The sequence below is a fragment of the Macrobrachium rosenbergii genome, chromosome 36, assembly GCF_040412425.1.
Source record: "Macrobrachium rosenbergii isolate ZJJX-2024 chromosome 36, ASM4041242v1, whole genome shotgun sequence".
In the NCBI taxonomy this organism is placed as follows: Eukaryota; Metazoa; Arthropoda; class Malacostraca; order Decapoda; family Palaemonidae; genus Macrobrachium; species Macrobrachium rosenbergii.
The window spans coordinates 19,399,854-19,420,550 of NC_089776.1; the positions used below are offsets into that span (position 1 = coordinate 19,399,854).

Consider the following 20,697-nt stretch of genomic DNA (forward strand, 5'->3'; position numbering starts at 1 on the left):
TCGAAACCTGGGATATATGTGCATCAGGTTCAAATGAGGGGCAAACAACCCATAGACAAACTCCACCGGCCTCCCTTGGACTTCTGGCATGTCTTCTCCCAGGTTCAGGGAAAACCAGCGGGACAAGTAGCTACCTCCTCCACTTGCATAACACGGTCTCCTGTTAAGACACCTTTCCAGTGGCTGTCTGCCGACACCTGGTGATGCTCAACAGGTTCGACTGAGGTGGCAGCTACCCGTGAGCCAACCCCATCAGCCTCCATTGGACTTTTGGCATGTCTTCTCCCAGGTTAAGGGGAGTTTGACAGTGACCTTGGTCTAGAAGAACCGAAGGGATGAGTAGCCACCTCTTCCATTTCACTGTATTCACTACTAAGTTAAAATCTTGTTAAACCTAGACTCAAGACTGGCAATGGCAAGGGTTGGAAGCAAGGGAGCCAGGTGCGTTAGTAGGTGGATTAAAAGTAGAAGAACTAGTAGCAGGAGAAAAAGCAGGAAGGGAGACAGAAGGAATAGCAGGGTTATCTTCCAACCTAGACTTAGCTAAGAGAAGCACATTTCTTGGCGTAGAGGCCACATTCTTCTTCTTATCACTAACTTCTCTAAGTGAAATTTTAGTACCTTCCACTTAAGCTCACTTGGTGCTGGGCACTACAGAGAAGGAGTTGGGCACTTGGGAGCTGGCGCCGGGCGCTTGGGTAATCATTGCATTCAGCACCAGTCCCTCCTTACTACATTATTGCACCCTACACTTACTGCAAAATATGCCTCCTTACTACAAGGGTCATATGAAGACTATCAATCTGTTTTGTAACCTTCACTACAGTAGCAGAAACTAAATGAACTTGAATCAGACAAAATAACAAAAACTGGAAAACTGATCCTGAAAGCTATCAGAGCTTGAAGGCTACTCAAAATAAGCAATAATACTTTACCGAAATCCAGTCATCCAACCAAAAATCAGTAAACAAAAGCTGCAGCAAATCCCCGATGTCACTCGAGAGCCAGCAGAAACAGAATGAGGTTTTCTTCTAAGTTGTTTCCAGTTCTCCAATTAGTGGGTGGGGCTTGTCACCTGCACTAAACTGTCGAAGTGCTATCGCATTTTTTTAAAATAAAGGCTGCCGTGCAAGTTCATACTATATGTAATTACTTGGTAAGTTACTTATATGAAATCAAACATTAGACTGCTCTTGGCCTTATCTACTGAAAATTCATAGTCTGTTGAACAGCTTGATATAAATTCAGCCTACATCAACAGTGGACTCAAGGAAATATTTCATATTACACCTGCAAGGTTTTTCTCCTGTTACACCTTCCAGACCTACCTACTCTCAACTTCCTTTCCAGCACTGAATCATTGGTAGCTTGTTACACATAGTAAACTGCACCAGGCCTGACATTGCTTTTGCCACCAGAACTCTGTGCCAGAAAAATCAAGAACCTCACAAACAAGATCAGAAGAATAAAAAACACCTGCTATGATACCTCAAGACGACACCAAATTTAGCCATTTGCAACCAGAAAACTCAAGAATGCCTAACAGCATGGGTGGATGCAGACCACGCATATGACCATGATGGAAGAAAATCCACCACTGGATTAGCAATAATTCTAGCAGGCGGGCCAATATCATGAAGAAGCAGGAAGCAGAGACTAACTACACTCTCAGCAAATGAAGCAGAGTATGTACCACTCAGTGAAGCAACAAGAGTAGTAGTTTATTTCAGAAACTGCTTTGGGAACTTTTAATTCTAGAATTCTATGTCGACAAACCAACAGAAATATATGTTGACAATCAGGGTGCCATAGCCTTAAGAAATATGACTAAAACCTCTGAGAGATCAAAGTACATGGACACCCAAAAGCACTTTATACTAGAGCAAATCAATCTGAGAAAAATCAGCATCAAGTACATTCCATCAAATATGAATTTTGCTGGTCTCCTTACCAAGATCATCTGTGCAGAGAGGACCCAAGAACTAATCACTAAGTTAGGACTGTCTGTTGTAAAAGTGTCATTGATTTAGACAATAACTTACTTTTCCCTTACACCAAATAAGGGTTTTATTATTGTCAAATTTGCAAGTTCATATTTGCCAATTATTTTTGCAATATTAATTTCTAGTTTACTTATTCTGTTACTAATACGCATTGTTTGTATATTATACCCATCATTATTTACTAGTTTTAAGTGCAGCTGTAAACTAAGTTTGACGTCTAAGCAAATCCTTTTATTACAGCATTGTATTCTCTGTTATATTTTTGTGTACTTACTATCATTTCATGTACTTAAATATTTGCATTTACGTAATTAGAATATTTTCTTTCTTCTCAACTGTCCATATCTGACGTTTAACCAAATAATTTTACTACAGCATTATGTCCTCTTTATCATGTTTGTGTGCGCTTACATTTCATTTGATATATAACAGTTAAATGTTTGTATGTACTCGATTGGATAATTTTGTAATGTCAAAGCAATATCTTTTTTTAAACAACATTTTTCTTCTTTACTCAAGTTATAACAAAACGGTTCATCAAGGAGAGATGCTAAAACAGTCTAAACATAAGATTCTCAGTTTTTCTCTTTTGTAATTCGTTTAATTTTAAATTTACCCGGGCCATTCGTGATACCAGAATGTAAACAAACCCACTTCGAGCTGGCGAGACACTGACACTATAGACAGTATAGAGTATAGATTTTGTAGTCTGTTGACATTAAAACGTGGAAATGGGGGAGATATGTTTTTACTCCGACTCAATACAGTATACTTGAAATTCAGTCGAATTAATAAAGAATACCACACTAACGTATAACTGCTTTAAAAATACTCAAAATACAAAAACGTTTCCAAATTCATTTGCAACTTGACAATTTGTCTTTCCACAAAACTCTGCTCGCCAAATAGAAGCCCCTACCTTGTACTCACAACTCAAATGCAAAGATAAAGCATTCCAAGTAAAGCTACACAGACGTTAAATAGGTCTTCATTTACAGGCTAAACCCTCCCTGCCTAAAGTTGATGACACTCTCCCCAAGTCCAACTGTCAAATTCAACCTCCACATAAATGTGATCTAGAACAGAATTAGTCTTGTGTGAACCCCAACCTTATCACCGTCCTGAAAGGCCAACTGCCAAGTAATGATGTGGTTGTGCATATATAGTTCTGCATCAGATACAGGGTATAAAATCAATGTCTCCAAATTCCTATGTATGTTTTTCCATACAACTTCACAATATTGCTTAAGTGACCTATATTGCAAGCAACCTATATTGCAAATTATAAGGCTTTAGGGGTAGTAGAAAATTATTTGTTTGCTTGACTCTCAAAACCTTTGCTCTGTTGAAGGGGAGGAAAGGGACTGCAGTTTGAGGCAATGGTTTACCTGGTTCCTGTCGAGTGTTATAAACTGCTTAAGTTCATTTTCTTGAAGTATAAATGGAACCTTGCACACATCCATTACACAAAAAACTTATTGTAAAATTCAAATGGGTCAAACTGGAAATTACATCAAAATTTCAATGATATGAAGTTTTAATTAGCTTTAAACTTTCATTTCAAACTCTGTACTGTATTGTTAAAATAATATGTCAATATCAAGAGATTCAACACTACAAAACCTGATAAAATACAATTGAAAAGGATTGCAGTCCAGCCTAAGCTTTACCTTTAATTTCAAAATTTGGTGCTTTTGTCCTGTTTCTACGTAACAAATGAGGCATCTGAAGAACAAATCCTCTTATATGGTCAGTCAATCCAATTCGTTCACTGCGTCCTCCCGGTGTTGGCTTTGCATCACAGCACAAGCGCATTCCTGGCAAGCAAGCTAAAACCTGGAAGTAAGTGAACACTACAGACATGACCATTATCTCTTACCGTTATCTCTTGATAGACATTTTGAATTTCTTATAAGCGGGCACTACGAAGAAGCAATCATTTATACAAACCCGATTAGAGAATGCAGATGCTACTGATATTAAGACAGCTTCCTTCGTGCATGGTTTGCTGTAAGGTAGGCATTCACATTGCCCAGTGTCAACAATGTACCCTGACAAAGGACCAACATTTAACAGGATAATGAGGACCCTGAAATGGATATAAATGACTATTAATCTATACTAGGCAAATATAGGCTTCTACAGAAAGGCAAAGTTTTCAACAGCTTTCAAAAGATGTTAATTCAGATCCTGAAGCAACTTCCTACAATGTCCAACTAGAATATGCCAAAGACTTACAGAGAGCCCTCAGCATACAATCACTTCATTTACAACTGTTCACTTATGATATTCATATAAGATTACAGTAAACATGTACTGTACAATACAGTATACCTGGAAACATACAAATTACATCCTTCAAAAGTTTATTTGTTCCTATTTAAGTACATACTATCACCTATTTTTATAAAACACACTTGTTGTCTCTGTCAACTGAATGAAGTTGTAGTGAAATTTTAATAAAGCGAAGGTCCTTGGTAGGAAATTGATATTAAGTCATCTGCTGTTTTCCTTTCTAAATTGGATTCTTTCCTTCAGGTCTCTTAACAACATAGAAACTAGAGATACAGTTGAAATAAAAAGACAGAGGCAACAATGTGGAGAAAAACTAATGCATCCACCTTCCCCCTCAAAATGGTCAGGATACATTCATTGTAAGTGGAAAGAAAATATTTACTTGTAAGCGGAGAGGAAATCTTTACAAATGGTTAGTGGATCTCCAAGCTCATCTAGGTAATAGGTAACAGTGTTTCTTTACAAATGGTTAGTGGATCTCCAAGCTCATCTAGGTGACAATGTTAAGAGGCCAGTTGTTGATAAAATAATTTTTGTCCAATTTTGGCAGTTGGACAATCCACCGAGAAACGCCATAATAACAGACAAAATGTGCATTGACTCCTGTCATCTCTTACTCTGTCTGGAATAATAGTGACAGGGTCCTTTAGCTTGAGTGAAGATACAACAGGCTCACCCAAGGTCGTTATTCCCCCATAAGGGACAACACATTGAAAGGTATCCATTTCTACTCACACAGACTGATGGGTTTAGAATCTAGCTCAACCACTTCTGCCTCCTCTCATCCTCTTGTTTCAGGTAAGCATAGAAAGATGCATCTTACAGGCCGAGCTCTGACACTGGATACTCAAAAGTGTAGTTACCTGCATCTAACCCAGTCCTGGCTGATACTTTGACCAAGATGCTGATCTTAAAAGGAGGAAGGGAAATAGTGTGCCCCACCCTATACTTACGCCCCCAAAGACTCCCACTAGGCATAAGTACTTAAGCCAGGCTCTTTGTCTGAATAAAACTGGGTACCTACACAACTTGTTAAGCAGCCACCACACATCTTAAAGTGTTCCAGGAGCTTGAGAGCAATGTCCACATCAAATGAGATAAAGTTTGCCTGTCATCACTAAGTATTTGCCTCATCAACTGACAAACTGTTCCTCCAAGAGGCCAGGGACAGTCCGATGTCAGACTTCAAGAGCTATAAGTTAATTTTATTACCTCATGAATCCAGAAAGGTGTGTTCCTTGGCACACCTCCCGTTGTGTATTTCAACTAACAAAAAGGCCCAACACTCCGGAAGAATACAGGCCTTTTCAGATAGTACATTATCTGATAATTTGCACTGGACATGAAAAGTCTCATTGGGGTCACAACCAAAGAACTAATGTATTTTGAGACTTTGCTACAAACTCATGAACAAAGGGAGACCACCCATACCTCTGAGTGCCCAAGTAGATGAGAAAAGACATTTTTATAATAAAATAAAGTTTTATATATACTTACCAAATAATTACATAGCTATTAGTTTCTACCTTACACAGCAGTTCAAAATTTAAAATCACGGTAGCACTCTTTTTGTGTTGGGTTTAGGTAGCTAGCCCTGCCCACTTCCGGGGAAAGAATAGGTACAAGACAGCTAAAGAACTCAATTTGTTTATGCCCTCTGTTCACAAGAGGGGAGGGGGAGGGCTCCGATTATGTAATTATTTGGTAAGTATATATAAAACATTATAAAAATGTCAATTACATAGCTGAATCCTACCTTGATAGGAGGTGGGATACATGGATATATATATTAAAAAAGCTTCATAGATGGAGATGAATTTGAAATAGAAAATTAGCTAGCATCATGAAATGCTTGTTGTAACCTTACCTGGTGAGGGAGCTACAGCAGGTAGATACTGACTCTGGTCGGAGCTCCTCTTGACCTGTAGTGGTGTAGCGGTAGAGCCAAGGGCCACCTCTACTCTAGTGGGGCTTTGCAACATAGGAGTAAATCACAGGTTGCCAAAACTAAATGCAATAAAATATATATATATATATATATATATATATATATATATATATATATATATATATATATATATATATATAATATATATATATATATATATAAATGTTGATGATCCATGCTAGAATTTGCAATATTTTGTTGTAAACAGAGAGCTGAAGGAAGGAATAAAAGAAGACTAGAGTTAACTTTCATTCCTTCCTTCAGCTCTGTGACAATATATACATAGATATATGTGCCCTTGCCATGGGTGTAGTACAACAAAATATGACCAGATAAATTTAACCTACACCACCTTAAAAACTTAATCCAACCAGCCCATAAAAAACAATGACTGGTGGTCACTCACGACACAGTGCCCCAGGCTTCCCAAGAAAAGACAACAATCCTGAACAAGAAGAGGGGATAGAGGAAATAGAAGGTATTCCTCCTATCCTTCATCCCCCCATACCATGCCTGCTATGAAGAATGGGCCTAATGTACTGCATTTCTCATACACTGTCTCTATATCACGAAGATAATACATAGAGAAAACTGACTTGCATCTCCAATACGTGGATTGCAAGATTGTGGGGAGCGAGAGATTCTGTTTGAAAGCCAGTGTGGTGGCAACTGCCTTATTTCATGGGTTTAACTTCACAAATGGGTAGGGTATCCTCTTGACCTCTTGTGTGTGATTCGGAAATCAGAGTCCTCAAAAAAAAAGTTAAGGGCATTTTTGGATAATGGACATCCAGGATCCTTAACTGAACACCAGAGATTCTGTGAGTTACCTCTAATTCTTTTAGTTCTCTCCAAATAAATCTTCAGTGCTCTTACTGGGCAGAGCACACACATGATCTGCTGGACCCAGGATATCAGCCAAGCTCTTGACATTAAACGAACAATGCCAGAATTAGAAGGGTCTTCGTTCTTTGCCAAGAACCCTAAGGTCAGAGAACACACTGCATTCCCTTGACAAAACCTGTCTTCTTATCAAGGGCATGTAATTCACTAATTCTTTTAGCAGTTGCTCGAGCCATTAAAAATAAGGTTTTCCTCGTCAAATCCTTTAGCAAGGAGGAGTCCAAGGGTTCGAATGGAGAGCCCAAAACTCATTTAAGGACCAAATCCAAGTTCCAGGCAATGTAGATTTCTCGTTTAGGTATATTTAATGATTTAATAAAATCAGTAATATCCTGGTTTGTAGGCAGGTCTATTTCCCTATGTTTAAAAACAGAATTTAACATAGCCCTGTATCCTTTAATGGTGGATGCAGCCAATCCTTTGGTAGACCTCAAACGGTAAAAAGTCTACAATTTGGGTACAAGTCATTTTAGAAGAGATGATATGCTCTCGGCACCAGTCTCTAAAGACTGCCCACTTGGCCTGGTAGACTGCAGCAGAAGATTGGTGCCTACAATTTGCAATTGCTTCTGCAGTTTTTCTTGAAAAACCCTTCCCTCTGACAAGCTTCCAGACAGTCTGAAGCCTGTCAGAGCGAGAGTAGATAAACCTTGATGAAAACAGTGAAAATGAGGCTTGTCTGAGAAGATTCCTCTTCTGAGGTGACAGTCTGGAAGATCCAGGAACCATTTTTTGTGTGGCCAAAAATGAGCCACTAGAGTCACCGATATGTTGTTGCGAGTGATGAACTATTTCAGCACTTCCCTCATCATGGTGAACGGAGGAAAGGTGTAAACATCAAGGTCCCACCAATCCTGCAGCATGGCATCTGTTGCCCATGCCTGATGATCTGGAGCTGGGGAAGAAAAGAGAGGGAGATGATGGTTTCTTGATGTTGCAAAAAGGTTTATTGATGGCTTTCCCCACCGTTTCCACAAGTCAAGTGCACACCTGTGGATTCAGTGTCCACTCTGTCAGTAGAACTTGTTTGCCGCGACTTAATTTGTCCACAAGAACATTCAGTTTGCCCTGAATGAAGCAGGTCACAGTACTGGTAATGTTGTCTTGTGCCCATAAGAGGAGATCCTTGGCTGCTTCGTAAAGAGAAAAGTAATGTCCCCCCCTTTGATTCCCGATGTAGGTCAGTGCGGTCATGCTGCCTGAATGGACCGCAACTGTCCTGTTGAAGGTTGCTGCTGAGAACTGAAGAGCTAGATTTCTTGCTTTCAGCTCCTTCACGTTAATGTGTAGGTTCCTTTCGGCTGGGAACCACATCCCGGACATTTCCATCTCATTGAGTAGAGTTCCCCAACCCAGATCTGATGCTTCTGAATGCAACGTTATGTTGGGGCTCAGAGGAGCAGCAACTTTCCTACTGGAAATCTGTCTTCTGCCAGCCACCACTGAAGGTTTTCCTTGATTTCGGGAGTGATATGGAAGACAAATGAGACTGGGAGGTTCTTCCTGCAACAGTTGGTCCTGAGGAAGAACTGCAAAACACTGGTGTGAAGCCTGCCCAATGGCACAAACTTTTCAGTGGAAGACAGTGTTCCCAGGAGGCTCATCCGCTCATTGGCCGAGTAGGACGGACAAGAGGTGAAGTTCCAGACTTTCTTGAGGCAGTTCTGGATCTTTTGATGGGACGGAAAAGCCAGAAAATTCAGAGAATCTATCTTCATCCCCAAATAGAGAATTGGTCGAGCAGGATCCAGTTGAGATTTCTTGAAACTGATTAAAAGCCCCAAATCTAGGTAAGCTGGAGCATCTTCTGAAGGTTCTCCATGCACGGGAGCATAGGAGCCAGTCACCTAGATACAGACATACATTTACTGTATTGTCATTAAGCAGAACCACTTTCCCAGATTATTATTATTAAAATAGTTTAACCAGACCACTGAGCTGACCATCAGCTCTCATAGGGCTGGCCCGAAGGATTAGGATGGAATGACAAGTCTAGGCTAGAAGCCTAGCACTGGGACCTAATAAGTCACTTGTCAATGATGATGGATGAAAATGAAATTAAAAGCTGTAAAAGGTATACGCTTTCATACTGGAACACACTCATACAATAAATACATTTAAACTCATGCTTCCATACATACTCACTAAAAAGGTATATAAAAATTCAAAATAAATTAGTAAAATCATAAAATTTACTTGTTTTAAAATTCATTATTCTGATTTTTTTTTCTTATATTTTTCCAATTAATTTGCAGCTTCTCATAAACATTAAAATGGGTGCTATTGAGAACGTTGAAGATTCTGACAAAATTTCTTCTATCGGTCTATTTCCGAAATTTGATAATCGCTGCAGGTTATATTGTGGACATTCACACAGTATATGCTTAACTGTTATCAGCACATTGCAATCTGGGCATTTGGGAAGAGGGCCACATGGACTGTTCATTAAGTGTCCATGTGTCAATCGAGTATGGCCTATTCGAAGACGTGTCAGAATTACTTGTGCTTGTCTTTCTCTCTGATATGATGAACTCCATTTTCCAACACTGGATTTTATCTGTTTTAATTTATTATTTTCAGGTTCTTCGTTCCATATATTTTGCCATTTTTTTACAAGGACTGTTTTTATATATCTTGTATAGTCACTGATAGGGATGTCTACATTTGTTCTTGTCATGTGGACCGCTTCTTTAGCTGCTTTATCAGCCTCTTCATTTCCCTTAATCCCTACATGGGCAGGGATCCAACATATTTCAATATTTTTTCCCTTATTATACAATTTATGGAGAGAGAACTTTATATGTTGTACAATATTATTTTTGGGATTATAGCTTTGAATAGCTTCTATAGCACTCCTGGAGTCGCTATAAATTACAAAATTATTATATGAGACTTCTCTTATTATTTTTATGGCTGATACTATTGCACATAACTCAGCTGTAAATACAGAAGCTTTGTCTGGGAGAGAGAACTGATACGTTTTGTTTTGGGATACCGCAGCATATCCCACTCCGTATTGTGACTTAGATCCGTCAGTATATATTGCGTAATGTGGATCTTTTCGGATAATATGCTCTGCTGTATGTTGTCTATGGTATTCTGGAGTATATGAATGATTTTTTGATAAATATTTCAAGTGTGTACAAATTCTCATTTTATTCATTGTCCAAGGAGGAGGCGATTTTATTATGACAGGTAATTGTATATGTATATTTAGCGACTCAAACAATCTTGTAGCTCTAATTGGGAAAGAAGGTGGATGATTGTTTATAAACACATCTCTTAATCCAAATAATTTTTTAGTTGAGAATCATTTGTCTGAATTCTCAGAGCACTCTTCATTGTTACTAGCTCTCTATGGAGAGACAGAGGTAGTTCACCACATTCAACTTGTAAAGATGATGTTGGTGATGATCGAAAAGCTCCTGAACATATTCTAAGGCCCTCATTATGAACTGGGTCTACCGTTTTCAGCGTTGCATCTGATGCCGAGCCATATATTTCACTTCCATAATCAACGATAGACAGCACTGTTGCTTTATACAATAAAGTAAGGGTATGTCTATCGGCTCCCAAGTAGTGTTTGATAGTTTTTAATTAGGTTTAATGCTCTTTTACATTTTGATTTCATGTATGTTATGTGGGCTTTCCAGTTCATATGAGTATCAAATACTAATCCTAAAAATTTTGCTGTTTGGCCAATTGGTATACTATGGTTTCTGATTTTCAAGTCTATTTCTTCTCCTTTTTTCCATTTTTTATTTTTATAAAACATGATTGCTTGGTTTTCTCTATGGAAAATTTAAAGCCTACAGATAAAGCCCATTCATCTATTTTTATTATGCTTTTATTAATCATTCGTTCTGCATGTTTTATTCGAGATGCTGAATAATATATGGCAAAATCATCCATATACAGGTTACTTTTAATACCAATAGGTAGATTATTACTGATATCATTGATTGCTAAAGTAAACAGCGTGCCACTAAGGACGCTTCCCTGTGGAACACCATTTTCAAGAGGAAATGTTCTAGACAGAACATCATCAATTCTCACCTGAAAACTGCGATTTGTCAAGAAGTTTTGGATAAACATAGGTAAATGTCCACGGATGTTATTTTTCATGTAACGTTTTTAATATTGCATACCTCCATGTAGTATCATATGCCTTTTCAATGTCAAAAAAACACGGCTATAGTAATTTGTTTTCGTTCAAATCCTCTTCGTATGTGATCTTCTAAGTTAGATAGAGAATCCAGTGTTGATCTGTTACATTGTGATCCAAATTGAGTGGGAGTCAAAATTTTGTTTTCTCGAATGTGCCATGTTAGTCGAGCATTTACCATTTTTTCTAGTAATTTGCATAGACAACTAGTTAAAGAAATTGGTCTGTAATTGTTTACATTACTGGGATCTTTTCCTGGTTTGGGGATAGGAATAATTATAGCTTTACGCCATTCATTAGGAAATAAATTTCGAAGCCATAAGTGGTTATAAAACTCTAATAAGTATGCCTTTGCCAAAGGTGCTAAATGGCAGATCATTTCAAAAACAAACATTGTAAAACCTGAGGGGCAGATTTATTGCAGTGTTCAAAACAGATACTTCCTGCAAATTCTGGAACTCTTCCATATCGATATAAATTTTGATGGATTATAATGACTAACTTTCTGGGGCTGAGACTTCTCGAGACAGAGCCAAAAAAATTTATTGTTATTAATTTCCATGGTTTATTTTTTGCCTCCTCGAAAGAGTGCCGAGACAGAGGGAAATGCTAACTCTAGAAAAAGGTGCTTTTTTCTTGGTCACTTACTTTGCAAGAAAACCTGGAGTCGATTTATTTTACATTAGCCCTCACTCATTCTTTAGGAGAAACAGACTAGTTTTTTCCCATCTTTTATTAGGAGGGATGTCTAGGTGGTTTAGTGGTGCATGAGCACCATTTATTTTCCTAAAAGACCCATAAAAATGATTGCTTTTTCCTGGGAGTAGCTCTTCAGCACATGAAAGTAGACCAATCTGAGTGATATTTTCTTCCATGAAATGATTCTTCCTTGGTCCAATTAGGAAACTCAGGATCTTTAAATTTTGAGGATGTCTTTGATTATCCAAGGTTTTAATGTACAAAATTTCCGAGGAGAATAATGTGTGCATCGATGAGACTGTAAAGTCCCTTGAGAGGAGGCAAAATCGGTAATGAAGGATTCCAGTTTATTTTACTGAATTTGTCATATTAAACATTTAGGCAGTCTTCCAGTGCTTTGCCCAGATCTCTTTTATTAATTCGATGTTAGTTTCTCAGACCACCTGGATGTCTCTTTGTGTTCACATCATGAAATTTGAACCTGGAGAAGTTGCTTCATCAGAAAGCATTTGTAATGAAATCAACAAAAAATTTATTGGTCGGTTGTTCCTTATGTTCCTTCTGAGGAAATAGACAAAGGGTCCATATTCCTGTGTGGAGGCTTCTGAAGGAGGCTCAAAATGTTATCCAACCAACGTTGTATTGAGCCAAACAGGTCCTCAATAATCGAGGAGAAATCGCACCTGTTTAAGGTGGTTATTGATATGTGCGCCTCAACAGAAGAGGCCATTAATAGGGGAGGAAACTGACGGTCGGGCACTGGAAGGTCGGGCACTGGACACTTCACTGAATCCAGCATCTGTTTTACTAAATGTTGGCTTTAGGCAGTTGGAGGATACTGAAGGCAAAGCGGAGTTATGGGGAGCTAAAACTGCAGGAGGAAAAATATCTCCATGGCTTGCTGACGGACATTTATAGAGTCATCTCACCGAGGCACCATGACTTTTCAAGGGCCTTCACACTTTTACCTACTGCACTTTATTGCGAGTCTGATTCGACAACAAGGTATGCACATCCAACCAGACTCCTTTCCAATGGCCATCCACTAAGGACTTGGGGAAAAATCACAGGTACTGAAAGTCACATGTGTTGAAGGGACAGGTAAACCAGCAAGATCTTTGAGAATTATCCTGACTAGCAGAAGCTCTAGCTTCATTTAGTGGTTGCCTTCCTCAGTGTCATGTTGAATTTTTTCCAAATGAGAAGTCAAAATTTTCCATTTCCCTGTTATCCTAGTCTTAACATCGTAACAGCTAATTTGAGCAAACTTGCTCTCTACAAGAAGAACAAATGGTATGGCTGTCATATTTAGCCAATGTGAGTTTTGTCTTGCAGCCTTTACTGCAATACCTAACACTAGACAAGCTAGGTCTGACATAGTGAGTCAAAAAGTCACTTAGAAAAGTCCTGAATATTAGATGCTAATTAAGATTGTTTCAAAAATACAGAATACTTACCAAATGAAAGAGAAAATTACAGCCATCCAGTAAAAACGAATCCAAAGAACTTCAACAACCAATGTTTATTCATTGACCAGCAGAATTTGAATTGAGCTTTTAGCTGTGTTGTACCTATTCTTCCCAAAAGTGGGTGGGACAATACCTACACCCAAAACAAAATTTGCTTTTACGATTTTTAAATTTTGAGTTGCACTTTTTAAAGTATTTCAATAGCTATGTAATTTTTTGTTACTTATATAAAAGCCCATGTAATAATTAACAAGCCTTGCAAGGCTAAAGCTAGCAAAAGACAAAGATGCTCTTAGGCAAAGGCTTCCATATTTAAGCCATTCTTTTGAAATTGATAACCCCCACTTGGGGAGTGAAGCTACTGAGGGGGCATGACTTTCAAAAGCTCTCATAATCATGAATAATACTAAACATGAGTGATCCAGCCCATTCAGTATAAAACCAAGTTCAAGACTTAGTGAAAGCCTTTAACCATTGATACCGACAAGTTTGTCTCAGCATAGATGAATGAGAATACTGGACTGAACAGACACACTAGCTGGAAAAGACCCCTTTACAACACTGAAGATGGCCTACTTTTCTTGGTACAAATTACAGGAGGAAAGGAGGAATGACAAAGAAGTTTAACATCTTCAGGCCTTCACATTATAAATCAATTTGAAAGATGTTTTCAGGCTGGTGGCACCTCTTCTGTGGCTTACAAAGGATAGGTTATGTTTGTCTTGATGCCTTGACCAGGAAAAAAATCAGCAGGCCTGGATTAAGCCTGAGGCTATCAAGCAGCAACCAAAATCATCCTGAGACCCATAATGTTCAAAACTCTGTTGATCACCAAACAAATCTGGCAAATTGAAAGGTTTAGTCATCCTGACTGTTCAATTGTCTCTTTCATTTCATGGATCTGGTATAGGAGAACAGGACACCAAAGTTTCCTTTACTTGTGGAAAACAGGTCAAACATTGAAAACCTCAGATGCTCAAAAATATCTTCCTCAAAATGCAGGGACCAAAAAGGCCATTGAGCTGACCGTCTAGAATATTCCACCTGAAAATAATATTATACCTGGTTAACAGCTGTTAGATGAACCAAATGATTATCGAGCATCCGCATTTTCAAATGTTGGGAGATGGATGGATGGATGTATGAGTTTTAAAGCCCAGGCACTGGGGCCAAATGAAGCCATTTAGCGCCGTAATGGAAACTAAATAAATTATATTATGAAAAATGAGTTAATGAGTGTATGATGAAGATGGTTCATAGATAAATTCAATTGATAAATGAATGAATTAATGAAAAAAAATGCTTAATAAATAAATATATATATATCTTGATGTGATTAATTAAATATAATTAAATTTTATTAAAAATTTTAATACACTTTAAAAGAGATGAGAGCAGAAATATCTGCTTCATCTCCCAAAATATCAGAGAGGGATTTACCTCTAAAATATCTCTCTCTTTGGTTAAAATATCTGGGGCAGACCAACCAGAATGTGCTCCACTGTTAGCATCTCACCACACAGTAAGCACACTCTGGAGGCTGCCCCTTCTAAAATAAACTGATGGGTCAGATAAGTGTGCCCAATCCTTCATTCTGTTAAAATAATTTCTGTTCGTCTATCCGACTGGAATGACGAAGACCACGGCAATATATTATTTCTGATTTTTCTATACTTTTTATTATTGGCAAGAAGGAGAAGTCCATCTTTCTTGCCATTTGTTTAAAAATATAAGATCTAAAAGGACCTTTTAGGTCTGTATGAGGCACTTTACTAAAGCTGTTTCTGAATAAACACTAGCAGCTTTGCTTCCTATCTGCCATCTCATTTCCACAAATCCCCACATGAGAAGGGACCCAACAGAAAGAGACAGATTTACCCAGATAATACAAATGGAAAAGCGATTCCTGAACTTTTTGAACTAATGGATGAAAGCTATTAAATTTTTTAATTGCTTCTAAGGTGCTTTTAGAGTCTGAGTATATGACAAAATTAGAGTCGCTACTTTCAAAAACTAAATCCAGGGCAGAGACTATGGCTGTTAGTTCTGCTGTAAATATGGATGCAAAGTCAGGTAGTTTAGCTGTGTATGCTGTATCACCAAGGATAACAGCACAGCCAACACCACTATCTGACTTTGATCCATCTGTATAAATTTTTGTAACATTAGTATGGGTAACATCGTGCTCCAAGAACTTTCCCTAATCTCTTCTCAGTGCAGTCTTTTTTGTTAAACAGTTTTTGCATATTGATGCTTCTGGGATAAGCCATGGAGGATACACAGGATGTTTCTACTTCCATGACTTTCTGGGATTTAAGATGATTATTCCTAACATCTTCATTTAGTCTAATTTGGAATGGTCTAGAGGCTCTTGTACCAGAAAAGACCGTGAGTCTGCTTCCTTCAGCACTTGGAAGGAGGATTTTTGGGAGCACTTTTCATTCTAGCCATGTATCTTAATCCTAGTTCTTGCCTCCTTAGATCAAGGGGAAGTTGGTCTGTATCAACATAAATGCTTTCAACAGGCGAAGTTCTAAAAGCCCTGAGCATATTCTCAGCCCCATGTTGTGTACAACATCCAGTTCCTTCAGCTTGGTTTTACAGGCTGAGGAATAAATCTGACAGCCATAGTCTAGCTTGGATCGACACAAGAGTCATACAGTCTCAGAAGGGATTTTTTATCAGCTCCCCAACTAAATCCAGAGACAACCTTTAAAATATTGATAGATTGTTTAACATTAAACTTTAAGGCATTTATGTGGCTGGCCCATGTTAATTTATGGTCAATGGTCATCCCCAAAAATTTAACTTCCTTTCATAAGGAATGATGGATCCTTTTAAACTAAGGGTGGGAACCTCTTCCACACGCTGGCACCTAGTAAATCTTACTGAAACTGTTTTGGAAGGAAGAATTTAAAACCATTCTCATCAGCCCACTTTGTAATAGCATTAACAGACCTTTGCAAATGTTTACATACTGACAAGGAATCATATCCTGTGCAGTATATTGCAAGGTCATCAACAAAAAGCGAGCATTTAACAGGTGATGATATTTTTGCAAATACTGTTTATTGCAACTGAAAAAGTGTTACACTTAAAACACTTCCTTGTGGAACACCTTCCTCCTGCATAAAAGGTTGGGAGAGTGTTTGCCCACTCTAACCTTAAAAATCTGTCTGTTAAAAGGAATATATGAATTTAATCATTCTTCCACATATGCCCATTTGTGCAATTGTTTTATGATGCCAATTCTCCAGGTAGTGTCATATGCTTTCTCCAAGTCGAAAAAATATGCCAATGGTCTGACATTTTTGGCAAATCCTTGCTGGACATTTGATTGGTCAGCCTCAGCAAAGGATCAAGGGTGGAGCGGATTTTTCTGAAACCAAATTGAAATGGAGTTAGTAGTCCTTTGGTTTCCAGGTGCCAAACTAATCTAGTATTTATCATTTTCTCCATCAGCTTACAAACACAGCTGGTAAGAGCTATTGGTCTATAGCTGGTGGCTTGGGAAGCATCTTTATTAGGCTTTTTTATGGGGACAATTATGGATATTTTCCAGTCCTTGGGTAAAATTCCAGTTTCCCATATTTTGTTTATAATCTTGAGTAGATATTTTTGGCATCATCTGGGAGGTGTTTAAGCATTTCATATAAAATTGAATCCTCACCTGGAGCTGTTGATTCAGTTGAAGAGAGAGTGCTTCACGAAATTCTCTTAAGGAAAATTTGTGGTTGTATGGTTCAGATTTTCCCTGAATCAAATTTCAGAGTCATTTCAGAATTCCTAATTCTCTGAAATTCTGAGAATAATTATCAGGGCTGGAAACTTGAGAAAAGTGTTTTCCCAGCTCACTGGCAACTTCAGTGGGCTCTGTGATCAGAGTGTTATTGATTTTTAATGAGGGCAATGGTGACGCAACAAATTTTCCACTCAGTTTCCTAATTTTGCGCCACACCACTCTTAGTGGGGTTTTGGAATTGATTCCATTGATATAAGTAAAGCCAACATTCTCTTTTGGCTTTCTTATAAAAACGCGCTGCTTGGCTAACGCACGTTTATAGATTAATTTAGACTGAGGGGAGCCACTAGTTTTGTATCGTCTGTAGCATTTCCTAGTGACTTTTCTCAGAATACCACATGTCTTATTCCACCAGGGAACTGCAGGTCTACGAGGTTTGCCTTTTGTTTTGGAATCGAGCTTTCAGCACTCTTCAGAGTGGATTCAATAAAGTAATCATAGGCATCCAGGTGAGAATGAAATGACTCAAACTCCTTATCTAGATTGACACCTTGACTGAATTTATCCCAGTCAGCATCCTCTACCTTCCACTTAGGTAATGTTTCAGATGGAGCATTTACAGCATATTTCAAATGGATCGGGTAATGATCACTGCCATTCAAATCTTCATTAACAGACCAATTAAAGTCAAGGTGGATATTTGTTGAAGAAATACTAAGGTCCAGTGCAGAAAATGATTATCGATGAATGTTGTGGAAGGTCATTGACCCATTATTATACAGGGTAACATCATTCCTGTCAATAAGGTCTTGATTATTTTCCCTTTACTATCTAAAAACTGACTTCCCCAAAGGGGGTTGTGGGCATTAAAATCACCTAGCAGAAGAAAAGGAGCTGGAAGTTGGTTAATTAACGACTGAATATCTCCAATGTTAAAAGAAAGGTCTGGTGGAAGGTATAAGGAGCAGATTGTTATCCTCTTTTCCAAAATGACAGAAATAGCAACAGCTTTGGAGTGTTGTATTTAATTGTATTGTGGAGTGCTGCAAAGACATTTATTAATAATAATTGCAGCACCTCCATGGGCACGATCACCAACTGGGGATATGATTTAAATATTGAATAATTTAGTCCAGGATTATAAACAGAGTTGCCTAACATTGTTTCTTGCAGGCATATAATCCCTGGATTAAATTCATGCATTAAAACTTTAAGATCTTCTGAACGGGCTCTGAGACCTTTACAGTTCCACTGAAGAATATCGAGCAAGAATGCTAAGGTGGTTAAATGTACTACTTCCCACTCACTGGAGGGTACTGTTCCTAGGTTGGAGTGGGAAATTCTCCTTTATAAGGTGATTGTTTTTTAATCCCTTTTCATCTAAAATTGGTGTTCAGGGTCTTTGGATTTTGATCTTATATTTTTATTATGAACCTGATGTTCAGAATTATTGCTGTTGCTGTTCTGTCTTAGCACCACTAATCCTATTTGTCTTAGGGCGGCAAGACACCTTTCTGGCTGGGGAGATGTTTTTGTTCTGAAACTACTTTTGGAACCACCTTTCTAGGGGAGAGATGTCTTCCAAAACACTGAACCCATTTGAAGTTTTTATTATAAAATTATCATTATTTGGGGGGAACTATTTCTTGTGCGTTTCTTGGTAGTTGCAACCTGTAGTTTTATTATTATTTTTGTTTGTGGCTGTGGCTGATTGATGGCTCTGAACTAGCTCTATCTAATTGGGATTGTTCCTTTAGCTTATTTTGGTTTGAAGTATTTTGCCAGAATATTTTCCTGAATTATTGGCACTGATTTTGGCACCCTTATTTTTGGAGATGAATCGACAGCTGTGGATGTGGTGGAAGATAAATTTTCTGTTTTTATTAAGTACAATTTTTGCTATTGGACTTCAAAGCACTTGCCGACGAAATTTTTTTCTCACCAGTTTGGAGATTTTCATTATTATTTATGGTTGGAGAAATACCAGGTTTTGATATCTTCCATCAGACACAGTTTATTTGGCCTTACATTGTTGGAAGTTACCATAAGTTTTATTACAGAATTACGTAGTGTTGGCACTTTTGTTTGCCCCCATTTCAGGTGCGAATTTGCTTCACTAATGCTAATATGTTCATTATCTGCCACTGCCAACACTTCTTGTTCAAATTTATATCTGGGACAAGCCCTAGAGAGCACCTTTTGTGAGATGATCACCCTTGCAAAGAAAACATGCCAAATTCGGGCTGCTTTGCAATCATCAAATTATCGTGCTCTGCAAGAGCACACAGGACATCTTTTATTGTTATACTGCAAGAGTTTTGAATGTGGCCATATTCAAAGCATTTGCAGACACTGTCTAGGACTTCTTTTTTATATTTTTAACCTGCATCCTCTCATGGCCAACAATGATGGTATCAAGGTAGGTAATTGGAGGAGAAGGTTAAGGATAGCTGCATCACCACCCAGTCTTTTTACATGAGATACACAAGGAGGGCATCGATGGAGAATCTCCTCCTCTTTAAAAACATGCAAATCTTTTGAGTAAACTACTCCTTTCAGTGTATTAAAGAATCTATGAGATGAAATAGATTCAATCAATTTCCACTTTCAGGAGGTTTAAAGTTAGCTAACAGAACTGCTTGCTGAGAGTCTCATTTCCAGCTTTTATTAGAAGATTCTTTCCATAAAGCCAGGAGTCCCATCCCAAATTTCCAATGGGAATGGAACCAATGGTTGCTCTCAAGATAGCAATGGCAGGGTCATCACTACCTTTTATCATGTCATTTTCCCTAACCACCACCTCCCTTGTAGATAGCAACATGCCCTTCTCAGGGGGGAGGAAGAGCTCTGGTACATGGGACTGGTCCATGTTCTTCAAATGTTTGGAACAAAGTCAAATGGCTCATCATTCAAGTTTTCACTGAAAACACTTTCGTGCTGACAACTGAGTCATTTAGAATGTGGCCATGGAGTCAAGACCCTTCTGTTTGTCCCTCACTAGCTTCCAAGGGGGAGAGGAAAATTTGATAAAAGCACAAAATGACTGCTTATTTTTTCTAGAATTAATTTTAATTCTTTCCACTAGCCTATTCAAATTGCTTCTTTACACTGTATAAACATTCGTAATCTAATGATAAGTTTATAGAAATTAGTGCAATAAAGGATTTATTATTTGAATCAAATCCACTTTCTGATTTATCATTTTAACATCTTGGTCCAACTTCTCCCAGTTTACCACAATTCCCAATTCATGGCAAGTGTTTAGTTCTGTCCAACAGCCAAGCCATATATCCATGTTCATGCCATGGTGAAAATCCCAGTGCCGTTCACCAAACTGTCAGAACTTTGAACTGGAAACAGTTCCATTGGAGTGGAGAACTAGAGAGTTGCCAAATCCATAAGTTTAAACCAGTCTAGTGCAAACATCCAAAAGTGCACACCAGACACCCAAGATGGATGGATGGATGGATGAT

General features: G+C 38.2%; 1 protein-coding gene across 1 annotated transcript in view; it reads right to left on the minus strand.

Annotated features, from left to right (window-relative positions):
* Positions 1-2,738: 2,738 nt before the first annotated feature.
* The window catches only part of LOC136825006 (uncharacterized), a 44,105-nt gene continuing 26,146 nt past the window's right edge, over positions 2,739-20,697 (minus strand). Inside the window, exons 2-4 of the mRNA XM_067081003.1 lie at positions 3,954-4,092; positions 3,674-3,839; positions 2,739-3,398 (exon numbers count right to left, since the gene is read on the minus strand). Coding sequence (XP_066937104.1) covers positions 3,388-3,398; positions 3,674-3,839; positions 3,954-4,092 — 316 coding nt within the window. The 3' untranslated portion in view covers positions 2,739-3,387. The remainder of the gene's footprint in view (positions 3,399-3,673; positions 3,840-3,953; positions 4,093-20,697) is intronic.